The following is a 21,491-nucleotide window of genomic DNA, read 5'->3' as shown; positions in this document are numbered from 1 at the left end:
TCCCTTTTTCAAAGCTGAAAAATGTACTATAGGAAAAACAAAGTACGGTACCTTCATCGAGCAGTTACGTACATATATATATACAGGTATACTGTAATTTTTTGTAACAAAAATATAGTAATCGGAAAATATCTCCGAATCAATATCGAGAAATTGATTTTTTCGGGACACCGAGTGTACTTTATTAATTATGTTACATGTACGCTAATGATATATGTCCCATCTCCGTATGTATAATGCACCACACGTGATTATCATAGACACCGTATATAGGCGTGGGTATAGGTTAAGCGTGAAAAATCGTTGAGGTCAAGTGAACGTAATTAGATGCAGATGCGAATTTTTTGCGCGAGACGATGCCGGGCTGCCGAAATAAGCGGGGGTAGCGCGTTCGGCATCTCGCGCAAAAACTTACATATATTCGAGTTCGCCGCTGCTGTTGTTTGCAGACTCGGAGATTTCGCCAATCGATTTTACTAAAATCTGGTGAAAATTTGCCCAATTTCAACAAATTTCACTTCCATCAATTGTAATACAATATTATTTCAATGGTTGTTGTCATTTTTCTTCTTACAGGCAGCTGCCACCGTTTGTTGTAAAAAAAAAAACGAAATTGACAAACGATTATGAAAATGGACGTGCAGGAAGATTCCTGCGGTATCAAGATCAAGGAAGAGGCCAAGGAGTGCTTGTCGCCGACCAGTACCACTCACGCACCGTCTGTTACGGGGGCGAATAACGCCCCCAATGCCAAAACCATAATCAGCTACACGCCGGCCTCAAAACTCACACCGACGACGAATAACAACCCCGAGCCTTCCCCAGTCAACCTGAACCTCAAACCGAGGAGCAAAGGTCAGCCAATCATTTATCGTCTGTAAATTCATTTCTTGATTATTGCCACGATTGTAAAATATGCGCACATTTATTCGAATTTTTTGCATCAAGTGAAAAAATATTATAAGCAGATACAACGATTTCTGAAAAAAAGATTACCGCAGTTTTTAATGCAGAAAAAAATATTGGGTGGGAAAAACACGTACGGTTTGTATAAAAGTCAGTTGTGCTGTAAAAATCGAAAACTTGTTATAATTTCACAGTATACGTGAGGTACGAGGTAAGCTTAGACGTAAATACTTAGACCAATAATATATCTTGATCTTTGTCGAATTCGTCAAAATAATTGAGTCAACAACTATTTTAGCTTTGTTGTCTTTTAATTCACTCTGAAAACAGCCGCGCGCCGTTGTGTCTCAGGCGAGTCGAGTCAAGAATTTTTCTCTCGTGTGTTTTTTACAAAACCTTTGTTTTTCAATACTCATACTCCTCCCTCACTTCCCTTCGATTATAATCGGTTTTATAGCGGATTAACAAAGCTTCTATAGCTGTAAACAAGCCTGATCGTTCCGCGGCGAGCCAACTATGAAACGTCAAAGGCTGCAGGCTGTCGGATCCCCTCATTTTCCGATAAACTTAATTATAAAGCTCCACCGTTCCATGGCTGCAAGCTCGTGTTCACTCCCTTGTATCGCGTGATTAGCAACTAATCCATTACTTTTAAACTTAGAATAAGAAATTCCCTCGAGCCCTTCATACTGCGCATCTGCGGCCTTCTCGCCGGCAACTTTCAACCTTGATATATTAAGTTAATTCGTGGAAATGTCCCACGGGCAATTTAACCTTGGTTAAATCAGCCTGCATTTATGCAATTCAGTGTACATCCTAAACTAAATTCGCCTGCATTTCTGCAATTCAGAGTACACCTTAACGAATTCCGCCTGCATTCAGACAACTAAAAGCACACGGTACATTTTACCGATCGTCATTTGTCTCACGTTGTTCACGATTGGTTGACACCTCGCTACATCTCGCCGAACGTAGACCACGAGACAAAATGTCGATCGGTAAAATGTACAAACCTAGAAACAAACACTGGTTCAAAATGATGTTTTCAAAGATCGTGGAGCAAATCAAGCGTTTCGGCAAGCTGTCACGTTTTAAAAAGTAAAAAGAAAAAATCGAAAAAACTTGTCCACCTTGAAGAGAAAGTATAATAGAGCCGATATAGAGCTTTCGCAAAATAATACAAGCAATAGAAATTGGAGTGCTCGCACGAGAAAGGAACGAACGCTTCTGCTTAAGACGTTGACAAAGAGGAAGGAAGGGGGTTCGGTGGGAGGCTGAGACCGAGGGTAGGCTAGAGGGTTAACGCTGTGCCGTGCTCCCGATGGTAGTGGCAGACCTGTTCTTGACGGGTCACAACACGCTGCAGGCAACAAACCTCAAACAAAACTGAAAGCCAGATGATCACCATCTCGCGCAGATCACCTGCAAACGGAGGATAATTCGCACATACACCAGAATTAAACAAAATACTGCCCGTATAATTCGCGAACTCATTTTGCATATTTTACCATGCCGTGTCGTACTGCGTTTGAGTCGTAAAAAGAGGTAATCAACTCGTTGAATCAAAAACACGAAGCATGGTTTGAACGCCATTTTTCTTCTCTTACACTTCTCCCAACTTTATTTCCAATTAATTGTCGTTGAGTTACCCGCCGATATTATATTCTATAATTCATGCGTGTCTTCTTGGCCGGAATAAGGGTCCTTTCCACGGTCCCGTAGCTCCTCCTCTTTTACGAGGACATCCCGAAAGTGTCCTCTGCATCCGACGTACGCCGCCCCTGCGCGACGAGGTTGACACTCGAAAAACGTTTAATCAACGGATAGATACGAAAGTAGCCGATTCAAGATTCAGCTGCGTTAAAATTCATCCCTCGGCCTTTAGAACCTAGGATTTAATATTCGTTTTGAGGTTCACCCGGATGAAAACCTATTTTTAACATTTTATAGGCAAGATTTTAGACGGTTGGACGAAAAAAAAATCTCTGACAAACTTTGCAAAGGTCTTGCAAACTCCGAGTACTGATTATTTTCACATAATGCTTCGCAGATTTATTAAAAGTTTTTCAAACAATTAAAGAAAAGAATAAAAACAGTTCAATATCAAGCTATAATTTTTTCCCCGATTTGCATCATCGATTCGTCGGAAGACCTTTTCCTGTCCACTTGCAAGTCTGCATGTAAAGTAAGCGCATGTAAAGACACATGCATCGTGACCCTCCAACGTATAAAAAAGTAAAAATACAGAATGAGACAAAAAAGAGGTTGAGAAGGTTCATACTTGCGCAGTGACATTTTCGCGACATTTAATTACACACAAGTATAGTCACCGCATTGTGTCATCCTTACGGATAGTCGTCAGGTCGAGTCAGCTGGTGCATGGATTATAACGCTTTGGCCAGCGTTCGCAATAAATCCGTGTTATTTTTATCCGGCGTATCGGTCCGGCATGTGTTCCCGGTTCTAGAATGCATTGCGCTTCGTTGAAACGGTGTAAGGATTTGATCAAATCGATGTGTATATAGGTATGATAATAATCCGACAACGTCCTGGAGCGATGTAACACCGAATAAAGAAGAGGGATGGGCTCTAGACGGTGGATTATACAAGCAGTGAGCATCCAAGCTCAAGAGAGAAAAGGGCGACGGCGCTGATTGTGAGGATCATCGAATAGGAAGGAGAATATGGAGACGAAAGGGAATTCGATTATTAATCAGCACCCATCCTCAGAACTTCCATTCTTGAACAGTGGATTGAACCGTTAGGTAAACCTCTAGGCCAAGCCACCGGGGTTATGCATTTATTATATACGTTGAATGATACAGATTCGATCGCTACATCCTCTTCGCAGACCCAATCTCGTCACTTCCGGTGCACTGTATACAGAGGGTAGCCAGACATTCGAACACACGAATCGCTCCGACGTACAACTCGAACAGGATGCGGCAATAATTGGTACGGCAGTACGGAAACCCACAAAGCCTTTCGAACTGACGTATCCATGCTTTTGAAATGGTTCCCAGTCAAGGAACACTTCTAATTCACTCTCTACGATTATCGTCATCATGAATGATATTCGCAGTGCTTGATTCTCAACCCAATGAAATAACGTCCTGATCGACAGTACCTTCATTATCAATTTCCAAACCACTCGAGCGGCAATACGAGAGGATATCTCCACGTGAGGAAACGCGAAAGTGAAGCCAGTCTCAGGTGCACCGCATGGATGGGTGTTGACTCGGTTTTCTCGGACACTGTGGAGACTACGCTCTTTCACTCGCAGAACAGAGTGACGGACAGAGAAAAACTGAATAAGGAGAATAGCGAGAATGTGGAGGGTTGGATAAGATGATGCTGCGCATCGACGCCCAACGGATATGGATAAGTTACTAAAAATCGAGCACTGCAGGCTAACCGCAGTGCAAATTGCTTGGCTGGATGCGTTATGTTATACTCTGTGGGTGTGTAATGGGCACGTTAAAGTGGCTGTTGCATACGGGCACCCGTATACCCCCAATGAATGTACCCATCCTGTATACAGATCCATTCGCATCGTTGCAGCGTTGAGGCATTTTAGGTACCTGCGCATTTCGAGGATATCTAATCTACCCGGGCGAACCCGCAGTGCACCACCTCTCTCATCTCTACTAATCAGTCCTTTCCATTTTCCTCCATACGTATCTGATTAAAAATTTTCTGATACAAATGTGTGTATAAGCGGTGACAAACCTACTGATTCTCATCAGTTGTAAAAAAAATATCCCACGTACGAACAAACTTGACTATATATTCATTACAAAACAGAAAAGTATCGAATGATCTCCAGAATATAAAAAAAGCTACCCAGTATAAGTACCTGTATACCCAATTACAACAATCACTCTGTTGTTGCTTTTGTTTCTCATCAAACCAGTTGATTAGATAATTTGATTAGTTACTTTTTCTTTCCAAGTACAGGCAAACGAGGGACAAGAGAAGGTGGAAAAAGGAATACAGTATCTAATTCTTGGGTTTCTTTAGGATAACTTTACACCTACACACTTCATATTATATACCTTATATCTCAGAGCAGACTTCTCGTGCGTGCTTGGTACCTCGGTAACGCTTTCACCTCTCTCGAATCCCCCTCAAATCCTTGGTACACAGCCGAGAGGCACGCGCCACGGATGTTCTCCGCGCTAATGTGTTCGCCACACCACCATGGCTACGGTACCTGTCCTGGCATAATCCGAGCTTTCTTCAAACTTATATACCGAAGAGAAGATGAACCTGATCACTTGAGGTGAGGAGCTGAGAGAAAGCCGAATATCTTTCAACCGCGAGAGTTAGTTGAAAAAACGTTTGAAAGTGTAGTGTTCGGAAAAGAGAGGAAAAAAATTATTGTTGTAGGTATGAAACCATTCTCATCCCATGTTTTCAGTTGGTTCGGAGGAGAGGTGGAAAATTTTCACTCTTTTTTCTTTTTATTTGATCGCTGGATCAGGGAGGTGATGAACCGGTCGAAAATGTGTATGAAAGCTTCGCAGTGCTGCGTGGAGAGAAGTTAGATAGGACAAAGAGAAGGAGGAGTAGAGCCCTCTGGGCAAGAGGAAAGCACGTGCCTACCTACCTACCAACCTACCTTCTAGTAGGACGCCCCCGCACCATCTGAGAAAGTTCTCATCGAGTTACCGAGTACCCATGCATATACATATCTATAGCTGTGTAATACGCTATAGAAGAATCAGTGAAAGTTTATTTTTACTTGAAAGAACAGCATGAGAAGAAGGAGATGAAGATAATAACACAATGAAATCAAAAGAACAACGATTTCAAAACCTATTCTTACTCGGTCGATCGTTTCCGGTGATGAGACGATAATTAAGATCTCATTGTCAGTTATCGAAAGACAATATTCGAGAGAATTTCTTGTCGATCAAATCTGGCTATCGGTTATTTACAGGTGACCAGTTAAAGAGGTTGTTTGGTCAAAAATGGATTCCTTTCGTTAAACTTGCGTGGGTAATGCGAGATTTTATGACGACGTTGAATTTGTAGAAAGTACAAGTAGAGTGAAATTGACGAATCAACTAAGTTTTTAACAATTTCTAAGCGATTTGAAACGAATCTAATCAGTTCACAATTAATTAAATTTTGAAAAATAATTCGGATTTAATTGTTTTTTTTTTTTTTTTTCTTTTCTTCAATATCAAATATTTTCACATTTTCGAAGAGACCTTCGTATCGTATGAACATAATAATTCAACTGGTACTCGACGTGCGATTATCTCGCGATAAAATTAATGTCAAGTATAATCAATCCTCGAGCAATCAAATTCTGAAGGAAAAAAAAAAAAAAAAAAAAAACCAACAATATCTTCACGTGACTGGAATAATTTTGGAAAGCTGAGAGTACGTAACAGCGTCGAGGTGACCACGAGGGGTTGTTTTGGACGCATGAGGCCCAAAGTTATACATGGAGGATCGTACATAAGCTATACCTACGCACACGATCCCCCGGCGCCAGAAAATATATAGGAATTATGTGAAATAGACTTTGGAAAATACAGCGGGGCGTGATAAAGTGCGGGCACAGGTGCGGAAGGGGTCGCGGATCGCCTCGACGGGTACGCAGGTGGTTTCTAGTACCCGTTGCCCGCGTCCTATACGAGTTCCAACCTCCGTTCGCAGGTTAGGTGAGGTTACAGGATCCGTATGTGGGGGGGGGTGAACTACGCCGCATGTACATACACAAACACGTACGCGAGAAGGTTTTACGCTTATTACAACCCCTGCAGGACACAACCGCCTGAACCGCCGAGCCGCGCGATGTATCTTGACCCAATTTATCTTCGTCCTTGCGCAACGCGAGCGTCGAGATTATTTCTCTGTAAAAAGAATGAGGATGAAATTTCGTAGGATGATGGGAAGAAAAAATTTACCACGTAACTTATCAGGATCATGGAAAGCTTTTTTTTTATACTAAAATGTTACGTAAACATTTTTTTAGAATTCCAGATCTTTACGGGGACAGTATTGGAGTTTTTGTTAATCGAGGTTTATTTATTTTTTTTTTTTTTAAGAGTCATAATTTTGATGTCGAGGTATTCGAAGCAACTGTTTTTTTCTTTTCTCTTGTTATTTCGAGTTTTTGAAATTATACCACTCGTCAGAAATTAACATTGTAGGTTTTTCCTACGAGAGATAATCTTCACTGAAATTTCAGATTGTCAGAAATTAGATACCCTTGTCCGATGGATGTTCGATTCTCGAAAAAACTCGTTTTATTATCGATATCAGAATCCTGATTAAAATGGTAATATCAAGATATCTGAATGTGCGAATCGATGCGAGATCTTTATACTTTATGAAATATTTTTAAGGTGTACATCCGCACACTTTTGTTCATTTTTGTATGAAAAATCTCAAACGAGAGATTGTCAGGAATGTTTTTACGGCCTGCAAGTATGGAAAAGATTTAAAAAATTTGGCATAGATGTAATTCTAAAGAAGTTTTCAATTTTTTAAATATTCGCATCTCTTTCTTCGATTTTCCAGATCCTGGAGATCTGGATATTTATCACTATCCACTCGTTGAAGCATATCGAACAATAATATCGCTCGTTCGCAATCTGCGATACAATTTTTTTTTACAGTAATTTAAAACAAGGCGTGGAGAACATTCTTGGCTCGTTTGCATGTAACGGACGTTGTAAAGTTTGTAAAATTTCTTCGGATAAAAATCTCTTCGAGGAAATAAAAATTGCGATGGAAGAAGTAAAATAAAAATATATTGGAGAGAATGAGAATAGGGAGGTGAAAAAAACGCCGGCATAACCCTGACACGCGAAATTAAAGCCTCCAATGCCGAGGGGCGAGTTTCCCCGAGGTTTGCAAGGGCGGCGGGCGATCCTCTAGAGGAAAGCCTAAACCTATAGGGAAAGGTTGAAGCCGACCGGCGCTAGGCGCCCACCAGTGTGTACACAGAACCTCGAAACCAGCCTTACCCTGGCTTGCTCGACGTTATCTGTAACCCTGCACGGCGGAATCGGTGCGGATACCACGCAGGCGGGGTCGGTTGACTCTAGCTGTCTGGTCCACGCCCGATAAGGCACGTCCAACACTTCCAGCCGAGCATTGCTCTCAGCTGATATGATATCCGGGGTACACCCAACACCACGTTTCGCGAATACGCGGCCTTCCTGCAGCGAACGATATTCACCTGCACGATTTTTTTTTTTTTTTTGTTTTGATCCCAAGAAACAATTCGATTCCAATTTGTCTCTGAAAACTCTCTTTCGCTCAAAAAAACTCTACCCATTAGGTACGTCAACGAGTTATGAGTAAATAATTTCTTCAGGTTGAATTCAACAGACTTTTATGATTAAAGATTTCGGAAATTTATTTCCTACAATGGCGATAAGAAGAAATAGTTGACTTTATAAAATCTGTAGAACTCTGATCGATTGGAAGAAATTATTTACTGCTACGCTTGCTGAGAGTAATGAAAGAGCTCTTAATTACGACTGCGAGTTCTTTTCTAGTAAAAAAAAAAAAAAAAAAACAACTGCGTTGTTTCTGTGGTAGATATTTTTTCTTTTTCCTTAGTGGACAAAAAGTTGCTTTGTAACTTTTTTTTTTTTTTTTAAGTTTCACAAGTTTTGGGAATTTGTTTGTATTCAATTATTTTTCAAAAGCAACGATCAGCCGAAAAATAAGTCCGATTTTCGCTAGAGAGATTCTTTAATAACTTGATTGGGAGAAAATTTAATTCATTTACGAACAAAACAGAAGGTATGATGAAACTTTCATTGAAACTGACGATCTTCAGTTTATGAATTAAATTTAAATTATATGCTTTCATCACCTTTTTCATGTTCAGGAGGCATGCTTTTTAAAATAAAATTGAACTTGATTGTAATTTTTCTTCTTGATCTCATATTTTACCGTTATAATACCTCATTGTCACAAAACACGTTACGTATAACCGTATAACGAACACGTTACGGACGTATTAAACGTAACTCCTATAGAATAGTTTCAACAGTCGTTGATTAGTGGCTGGTGAAGTCCGTTTACCTTAATAGCAACAACGACTTTGCGCTCATCGTTACGTCCACGATCAATTACAATAGTCAATTCGGACAATGGAAGTCGATTAGGTACCAAGTGCCGTCTCAATTAAGTATATTATAACTAGTACATCGAACGGAATCAATTTCCCACGTTACATCATTCGTAATTGAACAAGACTCGCTTCAATTTTACGCCACGCAACAGTATACACATAGTAGAAACGACCGGATCTTGTACCCGGTTGCGTACTTGAGCTTTGAAAAATCATCGAACGAGCTTGCAGCGATTTCATGGAAAGGTCAAACGTTCGCCTGTACTTGCCATCTTTTACACTCGAGCTCGCAGCTATGTCGCCTATTTGCGCTGAATCCTGCGTTTGACAGTTGACAGCTGAGATTTTCTCTCGACCCAGGCTCTCGACGCTGTAGAATGTTCGTTCGTTCGTTCCTTCATTGGTAATTATCGCAGGTGTTAAACTCTACGCGTGTTACATGAATACGCGAGTAAAACCGAGTCAGAGATCGAAATACGTCATATTTCATCGGCGATATTTCAATGAAAATCTCGTCTGACGGTGGAATTCAATAACGCTAATATCTATTTGGTATATATCTGCATTCACCGGTGGATCGTCTAATTTTACCGATTCAAGAAGCGCCGTGTCGTTAGAGAAAAGTAATTTAACACGCCGAACGAGATCATCTTGCGTAGCTTAAATCATGGACCAGTAGTTACGGTCCGGCTGCGGTCAGACTGGCACGTTTCTGGCGGCTGGTTACGTGTCGTCATACCCAGTTAAACTACACCGTGGGGGTGCTAGACTTGGCTCTGAACGTGTCCGAGTGCAGGAAACGCGGTGGTTGTTTGGAGCATTACCTTCGTTCATTATTAGCCGCTAAAAGTGTTTGAGAAATACAAATTTACTTTCATCTGGTCCTCGAAGATCTGCAGTATCCTCAATTCGAGCAATTAAATTATACCGGACTATTTGTTCCTACATCATAACGTATACTTACACGAGTAAAAATGTGAAATGCCAAGTCCGTATGTGGGGTAAATACGTACGCATATGATGCGCAAAGTTATACCGGTATTTAAATGCGGACACACGGTCGACTCTGACGTAGACTAATGACTTTGGCCCAGGAGCAATTTTCCCGTATCAAAAGCTCTGCAGGTAAAGTTCAGGACTAGCCTTGTAGGATTTGTAGTAAATTAGCAGGGAGCGAGTAGGCGTGGAATAGACAGAGAAAGAGATAGAGAGAGAGAGAGAGAGAGAGAGAGGATATAAGGTGCAGAATGAAAGAGCATGTTTCAAAGGTTTCCCGAGCGTATAAGGTATATGCCAGGTATATAACCATTTCGCCACTTGTTAATAACGCCGCATCAAAGCTCGTGTAAGCACAACGGACCCATGCTTCAAAAACCTCAAAGAGCATGTCCAAGCCACGTTTTGCATACTGAAATACGGGGCGAGCTTTTACCCTTAAGGCAAGTTGTTCCATCATTCGAAGTCTTCCATGCTCTATGAAATCCGCGGAGCTTTCACTGGGTCTATGGCTTAACCTGTTTCTCCCGACACCCAAAAGACCTTTCGCTCTTTGAATTACACAACGCAGACGTAATGCCCCAATAAATCAATCCCGGCATTATTCTTCCCTCTGTTTGTTCCTGACTAGTTTCATTTTTCATGGTTATGGTACATTATGAGAATTCTTCCCATAGCTGATTGGCACTTTTCAGTTCTCTATTCAACAACGTTGGATTGGCAACAGCTGAACAATTTCGTGTATGAATAAATAACAACTCCACAACCACTCGACTACGCGTTAGAGGAACTTGATAAATTATGACAGATGTCTCGTTCATCCGGCGGAAAAGCTTTTGGTTCAATCGACAAAAGCAAGCATCTTCGTGTCTAAAGATGATCGTATATTCTTGTGACAATGACGTATTTACCAAACCGGTTTCAAAACACTCTAAAACATTGGAACCACGGAAAGTTCGAACAATCGTAGAACTTACTTGAATCCCATCTTCACACCGCGGTAATAGATCAATTAAAAAAAAAACCTAGAATATTCAGGATTCCAAAAAAACATGATTACTCCACATACTCCAGGAAATCGTCTACCATAGTAAAATTTTCACGCGCGTTACAACTGCCGCCAAAAGCTCGACCTGTGGGCAAATAAAATGGCTGCGCTGATGGCTGCGGGTGGCAAAGTTTGAGCAGCGAAGGGGTGAGCTTCACCCCCACCCCCCACCCCCCGCCATCGCATCCCCCCCTTCAGGGCGGCGCGATCAAAGCCATCTGTTGCATTGTCCCGGCAATTAGAAGACGACAGCTGAGTCCCACCTTACTTACTTACCGTCAGCGACTCTCAATTATTATACTCGAAAGACTATAACGAAGGACCTCAAGGGAACCACCTTCGAAGTCTTCCAGATACAGGTATCAACGTTTTCCAGAATCCCGCAGGTCTTGGTGGGTCAGAAGAATGTCCAATTGAGATTTAATCTTAGTAAATTCTAAGTTCAATTATATTGGGCCTGAACATTCCTAATTCGATCCTCCACGATCTGACGGTGAACTAGAAATTCTTTGTTACTTATATGTTCGAAACAATGCACAGCTTTGTCATTCCCGCTTCAACATTGAAATACCCAACTCCGGTCGAAGACATTAAAAAGCCTCGTCAATTTTTCATATGAGACGGTTAATTTTCCCAGAATAATTAATAACATTCATTGTCACGTAAAACTTACAAGTGATCTCAATATTTCTCAATACAACTTGTCCAGTTTTCGACCGGATGTAAAAAGAATTTCAAACGTTTGTTCATGCGGCAATTAAAGGGAAAAAAAACGTTTAAATTGATCAATGTCCGTCGACCTCTAAAAGTGGAGTGCCCCTTGTTGAACCCGAATATTCACCTACACTTAGAAACGGATTTAGGTGTGGATATTCGAGCCTGTATAATGGGCCAAACGGAAAGGCAACCGACCCCCGGAGACCGCGGATGCGGGCGAAAGGTTCCTGCACCTCGAACGATGATAGCTCCTCCAGACAAATATATTTCCCACAGCCGATGCAGGCCTCGGTTTAATAGACGTATGCGGCGTTTCTCTGCCCAAGTGTGGGGGTGAAAAGCGATGTGCGGGTGAAAGGGCCGATTTTCTTCCCGAAGACAATAGGGATAATTGCAGGCGGCTAACTTAAGCCCCTTATACCTATTACCCCCTGACAACGATGCCTTTCTAACTTTGAGATAAAGGCGCGAGTAATTAGCGGCTCGTCCATGTATACCATACCACATAGTTATAGGTATATATTATGTACTTTACCAGCCGGTCGAACTTGAGGAGAAAACCCGTAAGTTATTCATTTAGTGTTCGAATCTCTATTTACTCCATAAACTTCGAAAGGTTATAGCCTGCACCCTTTCCTCCCATTGTCTTTTACACGACCCCGATATATTACCCCACTACATGCTCAAGTAACCCCGGAAATCAAACGTTCACAGTTCAATTTCCTCGTACACTAATTGAGCAAGAGTCAAAGGCTTCTTTGTTTTACCATTCAATTTTAACCACTGTTCGTTCAACGTTCCCAAGGTAAGTGTACCAGTTACTGGCCCTGTCCGTTTTTTGGTTGTATCTGTTTGATCTTTAATTCTAGCAGTTGGTCTTAGTCATCGATTTTCGTCATAAATGTATAATTTTGGAAAATAAAAGGGTCAATAATTGGTCCACTTACCTCGTAATGTACGCATATGATACAATTTTGCACACTGGCTGCAGTCCATCTTATATAGGTACCTGTATAGAGATATTGCAAATCGATTAATTTCGTCGAAGTTTCCATTTGTTCGATGTATGGAAAATGCTCGATGGGCATACCGTTCTCGAAATTAGAAGTGAAGTGTGGCTCGTTCGGCAAAGCGAAGTTATACGAAAAGGACGCGAAATGCAGGGTCGAGGGTGCGTGCGAAGTGTGGGAGACGGTGGCACCAGATGTCGTCTCATGCCTAATTCCCTGAATATTTCAGCTCTCGGTGACAGGAGATTTTTCACATTTATATTGCACTGTTAGCAGTTCCGACCATTACCTCGCAGGTATTACTAAAGGTTATAGAAGCATGACCTCGTAAAGCCACACGCCGGAATTCATAACCGTTTAAACACCCCCCTACAGTAATGAAATTTAAACCAATCGCATTAATTAGCATTATTATATTAGCTATAGAATACTCGAAAGCCTGACGAAAAGCCAAAAATATGAGTCTTTTACCGTTCATTCTATTATACCTATACATATAAATATCCGGGAATTGTACGACCGTGGGAAAATAATTAATTGAACCGGAACGACAAAAAATGGACTCAAATTTCACCGTGCAACTCTGCGATCAGCGTCGGAACGCTTAAATGGGGTTAAATGGCACGGGTCGAAAAAGAGGGTGCGGGAAAATATTTCGGAGGTAGTAGCAGGTCCAAGTTGAGAACCGGTGAGGAGGGTAACAGCTGGCCGAAGGGGTAACAGCAGTAGCTCGATGTGATTAGCTCAAGACCACATAGATGCGCCTATGTTCAAAACGTACAAACACACACACCAGTGCAGGTCCGGGATTGTCGATTCGCCAAGTCGGTATTTGCACTTCAGACTCACAGCATCGCTAAAAGATTCGTAAAGCAATTCTCTAGCGAGAATGATTGACGTCTGATCGAAGCTGTCGTTTATTCAAAAACGATGGTAACCAACTTTCGTGAAAGAGTGAATCCAACGATAATAAACACTCGATGAAAGTTGAACCGGTGTTCGTACATCAGTTTTCATGTCTCACCATGATACCGAATTCAACAATACAGGGTGAAGAAATATACGAACTTAGAAATTAGTCAAGACTTAGTTTCAGTATTCATGAAAATGGATTTGGAGTCCCATTACATGACTCTTAAAGACCCCGAGCCTATACGATTTTCATATTTCCTGGTCTATCAAGGTTTGGACACCTGGCAAATCGTCTTCTCCGGTATACGATTTTTCCGAAGCACCGAAAATCCATGGGCTCAGATATAAGTTATCGTATATTATAACCGAAGAAAAACGTACATTCTGCTTGATCCGTGGAGAATCCTTTTTTCAATCAGCTACCGCGGCGGGGGAGGGGAAATGGCATTCCGACAGTGAGGAATGACCGGAAATCCGTCTTCGGGGTATCCGCTGCAATATAAGCGAGGAATTGTTCAAGTTTGGGTTCACCTGGGGCGAGAGTAGCCGTATACATACGGATACAAATGTGAAATGGGGCGTGCATACCGATACCGTGAAAACGTTTGCGTTGTACCAGAAGCGTAGCTCGAAGCAGGGACCACACGATTGTGCTCGAGTCGAGGCCGGGCTGCTAGAGTTACTCGTAGTTACAAAGCAGTTTCGCTCGAGGATTCAGGTGGGTATGAGGCAAGGTAATTACCAGCCGGAGACTACCGTCAGGTGGTTGTGGCACGACGAATACCTATCAGGGTGCCTCTCTCATGTCTGACGCGAGTAGTTTGGATCCCGATACCGCGTAGGAGTCACCATTCAGAAGGAATCAGGGGAACGTTAAGGAGAGGCCGTTTAACAGGTGGTTGAAAAAACGAAACACGTCCAGTTGTACTGCAACATTTCAAGACCGCGACTGTCCGGTGTTGACTGACATCGGTGCTTGCACAGAGACACTTCGGTTGAATGAAATAAAAAAAAATAAAAATACATGCGAAAGAGAAATATCGCGCAAATCATGGAGGGGAGTAAACGAAGCTGGAATGTCTCGTCGACGGATTTCGGAAGGACATTGTCAACGTTATACGGGCGAATGGGCGCCACGCGACCGGATGAATGGTATCGCCCGTGTCGCGGTGAACCGTCGAGATCGTTGAGCCGAGGCGTTGACGAGGGTCTGATTTATTAGCCACGAAACCGCGGCCGATATCCACCTCTTTCACTCTTAACTAGCCCGTGTCCGTCGCGCGGAGGACGCTTCAGTTAGTATCGCCCAAAAACTGGTGACATCATTCAATGAGATGCATCAAAGAGCGAAGAATCATCCATGCGACGGCGCTTCTTCGGGCTTCCAATCTCTTATTGCACAGGATTTCCGGTAACGGCGAACAGCCGGTTACGAGGAAGAGGGCAGGGTGCGAACCTCGTCCACACCCGCCGGAGGAGCTGTCAAGCACATTCGTTTAATAAATCCCCCTCCTTCCCGCCGCGGGTCCCAGTGCTCACTTCTGTTCGGCTCGCGATCGAATTTATGCTGTCCACGGGTGTCCGGGCGATCCGAGGGGGCGGGTGTCGGCGAGAGAAAGGTCGGGGGAGATAGGTGTTCGGTATTCGAGTAGGTATATATGAACTGGTTTGCTGGATTTTGAGAGGAGAGAACGGCAGGGGCATGGGGGACAGGTGGGGAGGGGGGGGGGGGGGGGGGGGCAATCACTCGGAACGTGCATCGGACCTGCAGGCGTGTACCGAATAGCCATTCACCGCCGTGGTGAACGCGGTTTCAATGCGGAAATTCACGGAAATACGTCACCCGTTTGATTTGTTTACGTCGATCGTTTATCTTCCGTGTAAAACCCGTGCCAACCTCCCCAAACCCCAACAGCCGTTTAAAACAACCACCTCGGACCAACCGAACCGAACCAAACCGAACCGCACGCGGCTATTCGATAAATATAATGTATGTGCAGAGGCTCTTTGTACACGATCACATAGCATTGGTGTCAGGGACTTTGACCATAACGCCATTAGCCTGGGATCTCGATGCAGATGTTTTGCTTTTTCACCGATTATCCTCCTTTTTCTCCTTCCTTTCTTTCTTTCCCACCCTTCCAGACCAGCGCTACGACATGTATTACACATCTTTGAAATCGCGATTACAGGTTTCAGTTCGATCTCGTCCTGCGTTCGATGTGATTCATGGTATTGGGAAATGATCGAACGGTGTCACGTGTTTTTCATAAAAAAATTGGAACTACGTCTTCATTGTACATGAAATCTGGTATTCAAAGTCCTGAAGCGACAATCGCATTGGCGAATTATTGTGTAATGTCACTGTTGCTATTGGTTAATCCTTTCGTAAATCCGGATTCAACCATCCGATGACGACGTAGTCAACGGGTAACAAACCGTTGCTCCAGATCTGGACTGACAACATCAAGCCTTTACCCCCCACTTTTTCAATTATATTCTTCATCTCACTCCGAATTAAATATACCAAATTTCAAATTCGAGATGCATAATCGCCGCGTCGTCAATTTCAGTCTATATTTTCCACCGAAATTTAAAAAATCCACCACTGACGTACGATCGTGCTTAATGACCGGGTTCCCGGGTGTTTCTGACGGTCATTTTTCACACCATAAACAGCATGTGAAATGTCCCCGAGTACGTGGCGTGTGTGTTAGAAATTATTGATCCCTAATATAATGTGGGTAGAAAATTGATTCGTCGGTAAAACAGGTTTGTAGAAACCACTGCGGAGTGCGTTGGACAACGGCTAGAAAAAATGAGAGAACCAGTGATCGCCGGGCCGCGGTTATAAGGGTGCGAGGTGTGGGGGGGAGGGTATAACAGCGACAACTTTGTTGTCCGTCGTGTTGCGTCGCGACGCAGGAACCTCGTGGCTCTCGCACAACCGTCCAGGCATGCAGGACGGATCTCTCCAGCCTGCGCGATAGGTAGGTACCTACAACACCCTGCGAGCCAGAGCTGCTGACGCGACCAGTAATTGCATGTTATCCACTCTACATATATGTTTATGTATGCGCACGCACGTGCGCGGCGTGGATGCGTGTTGGTTTTGTGTACAGGTAGAGGCGTCGCGTGTATTAATGCACATTGTGGGGATGTGTGTGCATCAAGCAAATTCCTATCCCGTAACCGAGGACTGCCTGCCGCGCGTCTCTTCCGCTCACTTCCGCAACCTGACAAACTACCCCGTTCGTCACCATTCGGTTCGACAATATGTCACCTTGTGATGATAATGCCTCACTCGGCTCGTTACTCTTTCCTGCTTCGATGCTTTGCAGATGTTGAAATACCTTCGGACGTTTCAAGTTCACTGTGACTTGGAATTGATCAGGTTTCGGTGTTTTACACACTTTTTTGGGATACCTTCTTCTTAGGATGTCTAAAGATGAATTTTACAAAATTTTCCATCTCTCGAGAGTTGAAACGGCTCTCGAATCCGATATGGATTATTGATCCAATAATTCCAAAGTTACTCACTGCACTGTGAATAGATAATTATCGCAGTACCCATCGTCACTGACGCTATGTTTTAAATCGACCTTCAATTGCTTTGCCGATGGATATGAACTTCAATTTGTAATTCGATCTTTAAAAAGTTATAAGGACTTTGAACCTGAATCCGTCAATCGCTGTAATTCTTAGTTTCTACGTCAAACCTGCAGGTGGCAGCCAACCGTCAAAGGAACGGGTTTTGGAGGAAGCACCAGCTTCCGCAACGACGGAGACAAGAGCAACGTCACCGGGTTCGCAAAGGGCGTCGACGCAGTCTTCGAGTATCACAAGATCGTCAGGGCCGCATGAAGCGTGCAGAACCGGAGGTTCCAGGTCGCCGGAAAGCGATAGTCCTCTACCGCAGACGACGAAGCTGGAGAACGGAGAGTCCATAGTCGGCAGGCTTCTGACCGTGAATGTCGTCCACGAGGAAGTGTCTCCAGGTGCGATTAGCAATGGCATCGGTCCACCCGGGGGTTCCGTATCGCGTGTGCCGCACGCCAAGCTCAAAAGGCTTCTGGGGACGCTGGTCCAATTTGCGAGCGACATTTCACCGGAAACCGGAGACACTGTCCGTAGTCTGGTTCTCAGCGTTCTGGTGAGTTTGGAATCGATCAGATTGATAATGATGTGGAGATATGACGCAGGTCTGCAAAAAAAAAATTTTTTTTGCAGCTGCATGGGATGTTTATGGTGAATATTTTATTTTCGAGTGTGCTGAATTCAAAAATGACTTTCATTTCCGTCCATGACGTACAGTATTCTTGCAAGATACAAAGCGTTTGCATAATAAAAAGCATAACAATAATTAAAAAAAAAAAACACTATTTTATTACAATGAACTGAACAATATTTCTTATAAAATTGAACAAACAATTTCTTTATGAGATGTATTTAACATTGCGTGTTTATTCCTTTCACCTATGAAACTTTTTCTTCTTCTCTTTGGTACATCCCCAAACACTCTTCCGCTTTCCATTTTCTCTTTCCCTGTTTGTATTTATTTTTGAGTCTCACTCTAATGCATATTAAATACAAGTAAGAAACCTCTTTTGCATAGGATTTTTTAAATCTAGAATAGGATGTCGGATTTTAAGTTAAACAGGAGTTTCACTCTAAATGAAACTACAAACACGAGTTGAAGAAAAAACCTGACGTTATGGAATTTTTTGAATATTTTTCCCGGTTTCAGTCAGTGAAAATCTACAAAAAACGGTATAAAAAAACCTGTGCAGTTTTTTAATTGCAGACCTGTGTAATCAATATGGAGTTAGGGGTTGCCGTGTTTTGATTTTTCTTTTCTTATCGTTGATATAGAGCGGATCCATGACGGCTGAAGAATTTCACGGGGCTCTTCAGGATGCCACGAATTTTCCCCTCAGAGGATTCGTCCTTCCTTACCTCAAGCACACTCTGCCTTCGCTTCAGAGGGACCTGACTAACGCCGCTAGAGCCAACAACCAGGTAAGTTATAGAGACCATTCCAAAAATCGCAATTCATACCTTTGTCATATACGCACCGATATCTAGTTTCACTTACCTATAGTTGTCCTTCACGACTGCAATGAGGTTTGAAACAAATTCACGAGCTTGCTAGTCTTCAATCGCTAAGTTCGAAAGCCATTGCAGCTACGAATGAGCTGCAAACAATTCCATTCAAAATATTCAATTACACCATTTTTGGCCAAGAAATAACTGAAACAATGAAGTTTCGAAAAACTGCAATAGATTCCAGTACCCAACCTTTAAAGCCAGCAATTCATAAAGTATCCCAGTACCCGAAAAGGCAACGTTTAAATTTTATTCCCAACGCAGGGCGGCTTCGTATTGTAATCAGTTGTTTCGACTTACAGGGAGGGTATCAGACATCCGAATAACAGATTCTGCTGAAACTTCTAGGGGTGTTTCTTTGGTCGAAAATATGGAGCCTCTGATATGTCGTTCCATCCATTGGGCCGTCCTTTGCTCGATTTTATGATACATACATGAATACACAAGATTGTCGGAAATTCGCAGTTTAGACTTTACTATGGTTCTGAAATAATCATACATCCGCTTACACTTGAATCTACGATAACCTGTATTCGAAACTTCCAAAGAAGACAATGAAAAATAAACAGAACATTTCTTTTATTAGGATATTCCGCTCACTAAATTTCTACTATAAACAATTTTAATGGGAGTGAAAAACAGCTCAACGCAACGTATGAAACGACACATCAGAAGGTCCATGTTTTGGAGCAAAGAATTTCAGCAGAATCCGTGATTCGGAGGTCTGATACTCTTCTTGTTAAACAGACACACACACACACACACACACACACACCAGGTATACACCTAGATGTATCACATTATAGAGCGAAGGGACCGTTCTCCTTGCGGCAGTGGCATCAGGTGCATCAGCCGCATGCATTGTGGTAAAGCGTTTATTTTGAAGCCGATTGTAGGTCTTTGCCCCTCGGGGAAGGCACGGGGTGCTCCTTTTCCCACGACGCATTTGTCCGTGCACCTTCTATCCCTCACTGTCCCAACAACCCTGCTCGATGACACTACCTTCCACACCTACCGCATTTAAGTGGAGTGTATGACCCTACACGTAATTGTGCGTTGCGTTGACGTCGGTACGTGGACATCGCCTATACGCCGGTCTTCGAAGACGGTCGGAAGGTCGAAAACTGGAGGTTATCATTGAACCAACCGATGAAGAGGTATCGGTAATTTTATGCGCACGCGGAAAGAATCTATGAGCGGAATTCCACCGAGTTATCGTTCAAACAAACCATGATCTCATAGCCGTAAGGAAATATTCTGATAAAGTATCAAGAAACGAAGATAAATCGTTTCGGAGAAAGTTACCTGAGTGAGTTCGAAGTGGACACGGAAACCCATATTCAAACTCCGGATTCCGACAACCGGACGGCAGTCGAAACAGTTGGACCACGTCGCCTCTCTGAATACAAATCTTGCCCGTGGACTCCCCCTTCCTCGATAGCTTCCACCGACCCACCAACCTATCTACCAACACGCGTCAACCGCTGTTCGTTCCGGATTCCGAGAGCCCTGCGAACCTCCGATATTGTACATGTGAAATAAAGCGTCTCGATGCGTCTTTGAAAGGGCTATTCGTTCGACATTACACCAGATCCAAGCAACCTCCACATCTGGGTACATCCAATTCTTTCACTTACCCAGTATCGGCCACCACCATGCGTCACGCAAATTTCTCCATATGTTTTGTGGAGCGATCCACCATGTCCACGCAATTTCACTCGAGATGGAGAGTCGAGTTCTTTTTCAACCGTCATCTGCAGAAAAGTGAGCTTTGTCGTGTGTGAAGCTTCTCCTTTTTTCCCTTCGTCTTTTTCTGGTCGACGTATTACCCAATGAAATCCCGGATGATCAATGTTCGTCAATTTTCAAGAACGTTGAGCAAAGTCTTAATTGGAGCACGGAAACTTGAAACACGAGTCGCCAACTAGGAGTCAGTTACGACAATGACATTATAGGTATGTGTGCATAATGACAAGAAAACGCGTCGCAGGATTCGCTCCGGTGCGTTGAAGTTATACACAGACGGACATGATGTTATACTAAAACCATCCACATCAGACTTTGCGAAGTAAAATCAACAGAGCAGGTTAGCTGCAGGCTGATGGTTTGTTTTAATTTCCCAGGCCACCCTTCCCTCCGCCATGCCTATGACAGAGGCTCAGGGCGTTTTGCGATATCCGCTATCCAGCAGTCGTTTCTCGCTCAATTCTAGACAGAAGTCTCGCTATGTTCCCGTGGCAAAATGAACACCCGGTGCGGCGTATGTTGAGTTGCAGCTTTCCCCCGGCAAAAAAAAAAATCGCGTTCGTCACTCGCATCGCGAGTCAGTCAGAATAATTTCGTATGTATACACATAGGTGTAAGAGTAAACGAGCCAAAGACAACAATGCGGTGTATAATACATGCGAATGGAAAAGATAGGTAAAAACAACAAGGTTACAGAGACGTAAGAAAAATAATAAAAGGCAGTTGAGTTTTTCAGAAAATATAAATTTAAAATCTTACGGCCAAGCACAGGCAGCTGTCACCGCTTCTTCTTCGTCTTCTTACGCCACCCTCTCATACCCCCCACTTTACCCGTCACGAAGAAGGGGGTAGATAACGAATTGCAAATTAATAACGCGCATTTACATTAGCCAGACTCTGCAGGCAGCAGCAGCAGCAGCATTAGGAGCAACAGAAGCACCAG

At 43.0% G+C, this 21,491-nt stretch overlaps 1 protein-coding gene across 2 annotated transcripts in view; it reads left to right on the top strand.

Annotated features, from left to right (window-relative positions):
- The window catches only part of LOC107227864 (protein CBFA2T3), a 53,510-nt gene that overhangs the window by 20,032 nt on the left and 11,987 nt on the right, over positions 1-21,491 (top strand). For both annotated transcript variants that reach the window (XM_046734080.1, XM_046734079.1), the window contains 3 exons: positions 577-855; positions 17,422-17,849; positions 18,569-18,715. In XM_046734080.1, coding sequence (XP_046590036.1) covers positions 627-855; positions 17,422-17,849; positions 18,569-18,715 — 804 coding nt within the window. In that variant the 5' untranslated portion in view covers positions 577-626. The remainder of the gene's footprint in view (positions 1-576; positions 856-17,421; positions 17,850-18,568; positions 18,716-21,491) is intronic.

This window comes from Neodiprion lecontei, chromosome 3, assembly GCF_021901455.1.
Source record: "Neodiprion lecontei isolate iyNeoLeco1 chromosome 3, iyNeoLeco1.1, whole genome shotgun sequence".
NCBI classification, from domain to species: domain Eukaryota; kingdom Metazoa; phylum Arthropoda; class Insecta; order Hymenoptera; family Diprionidae; genus Neodiprion; species Neodiprion lecontei.
The sequence above is the reverse complement of the archived record's forward strand: the minus strand, read 5'-3'. Positions and strand labels throughout refer to the sequence as shown.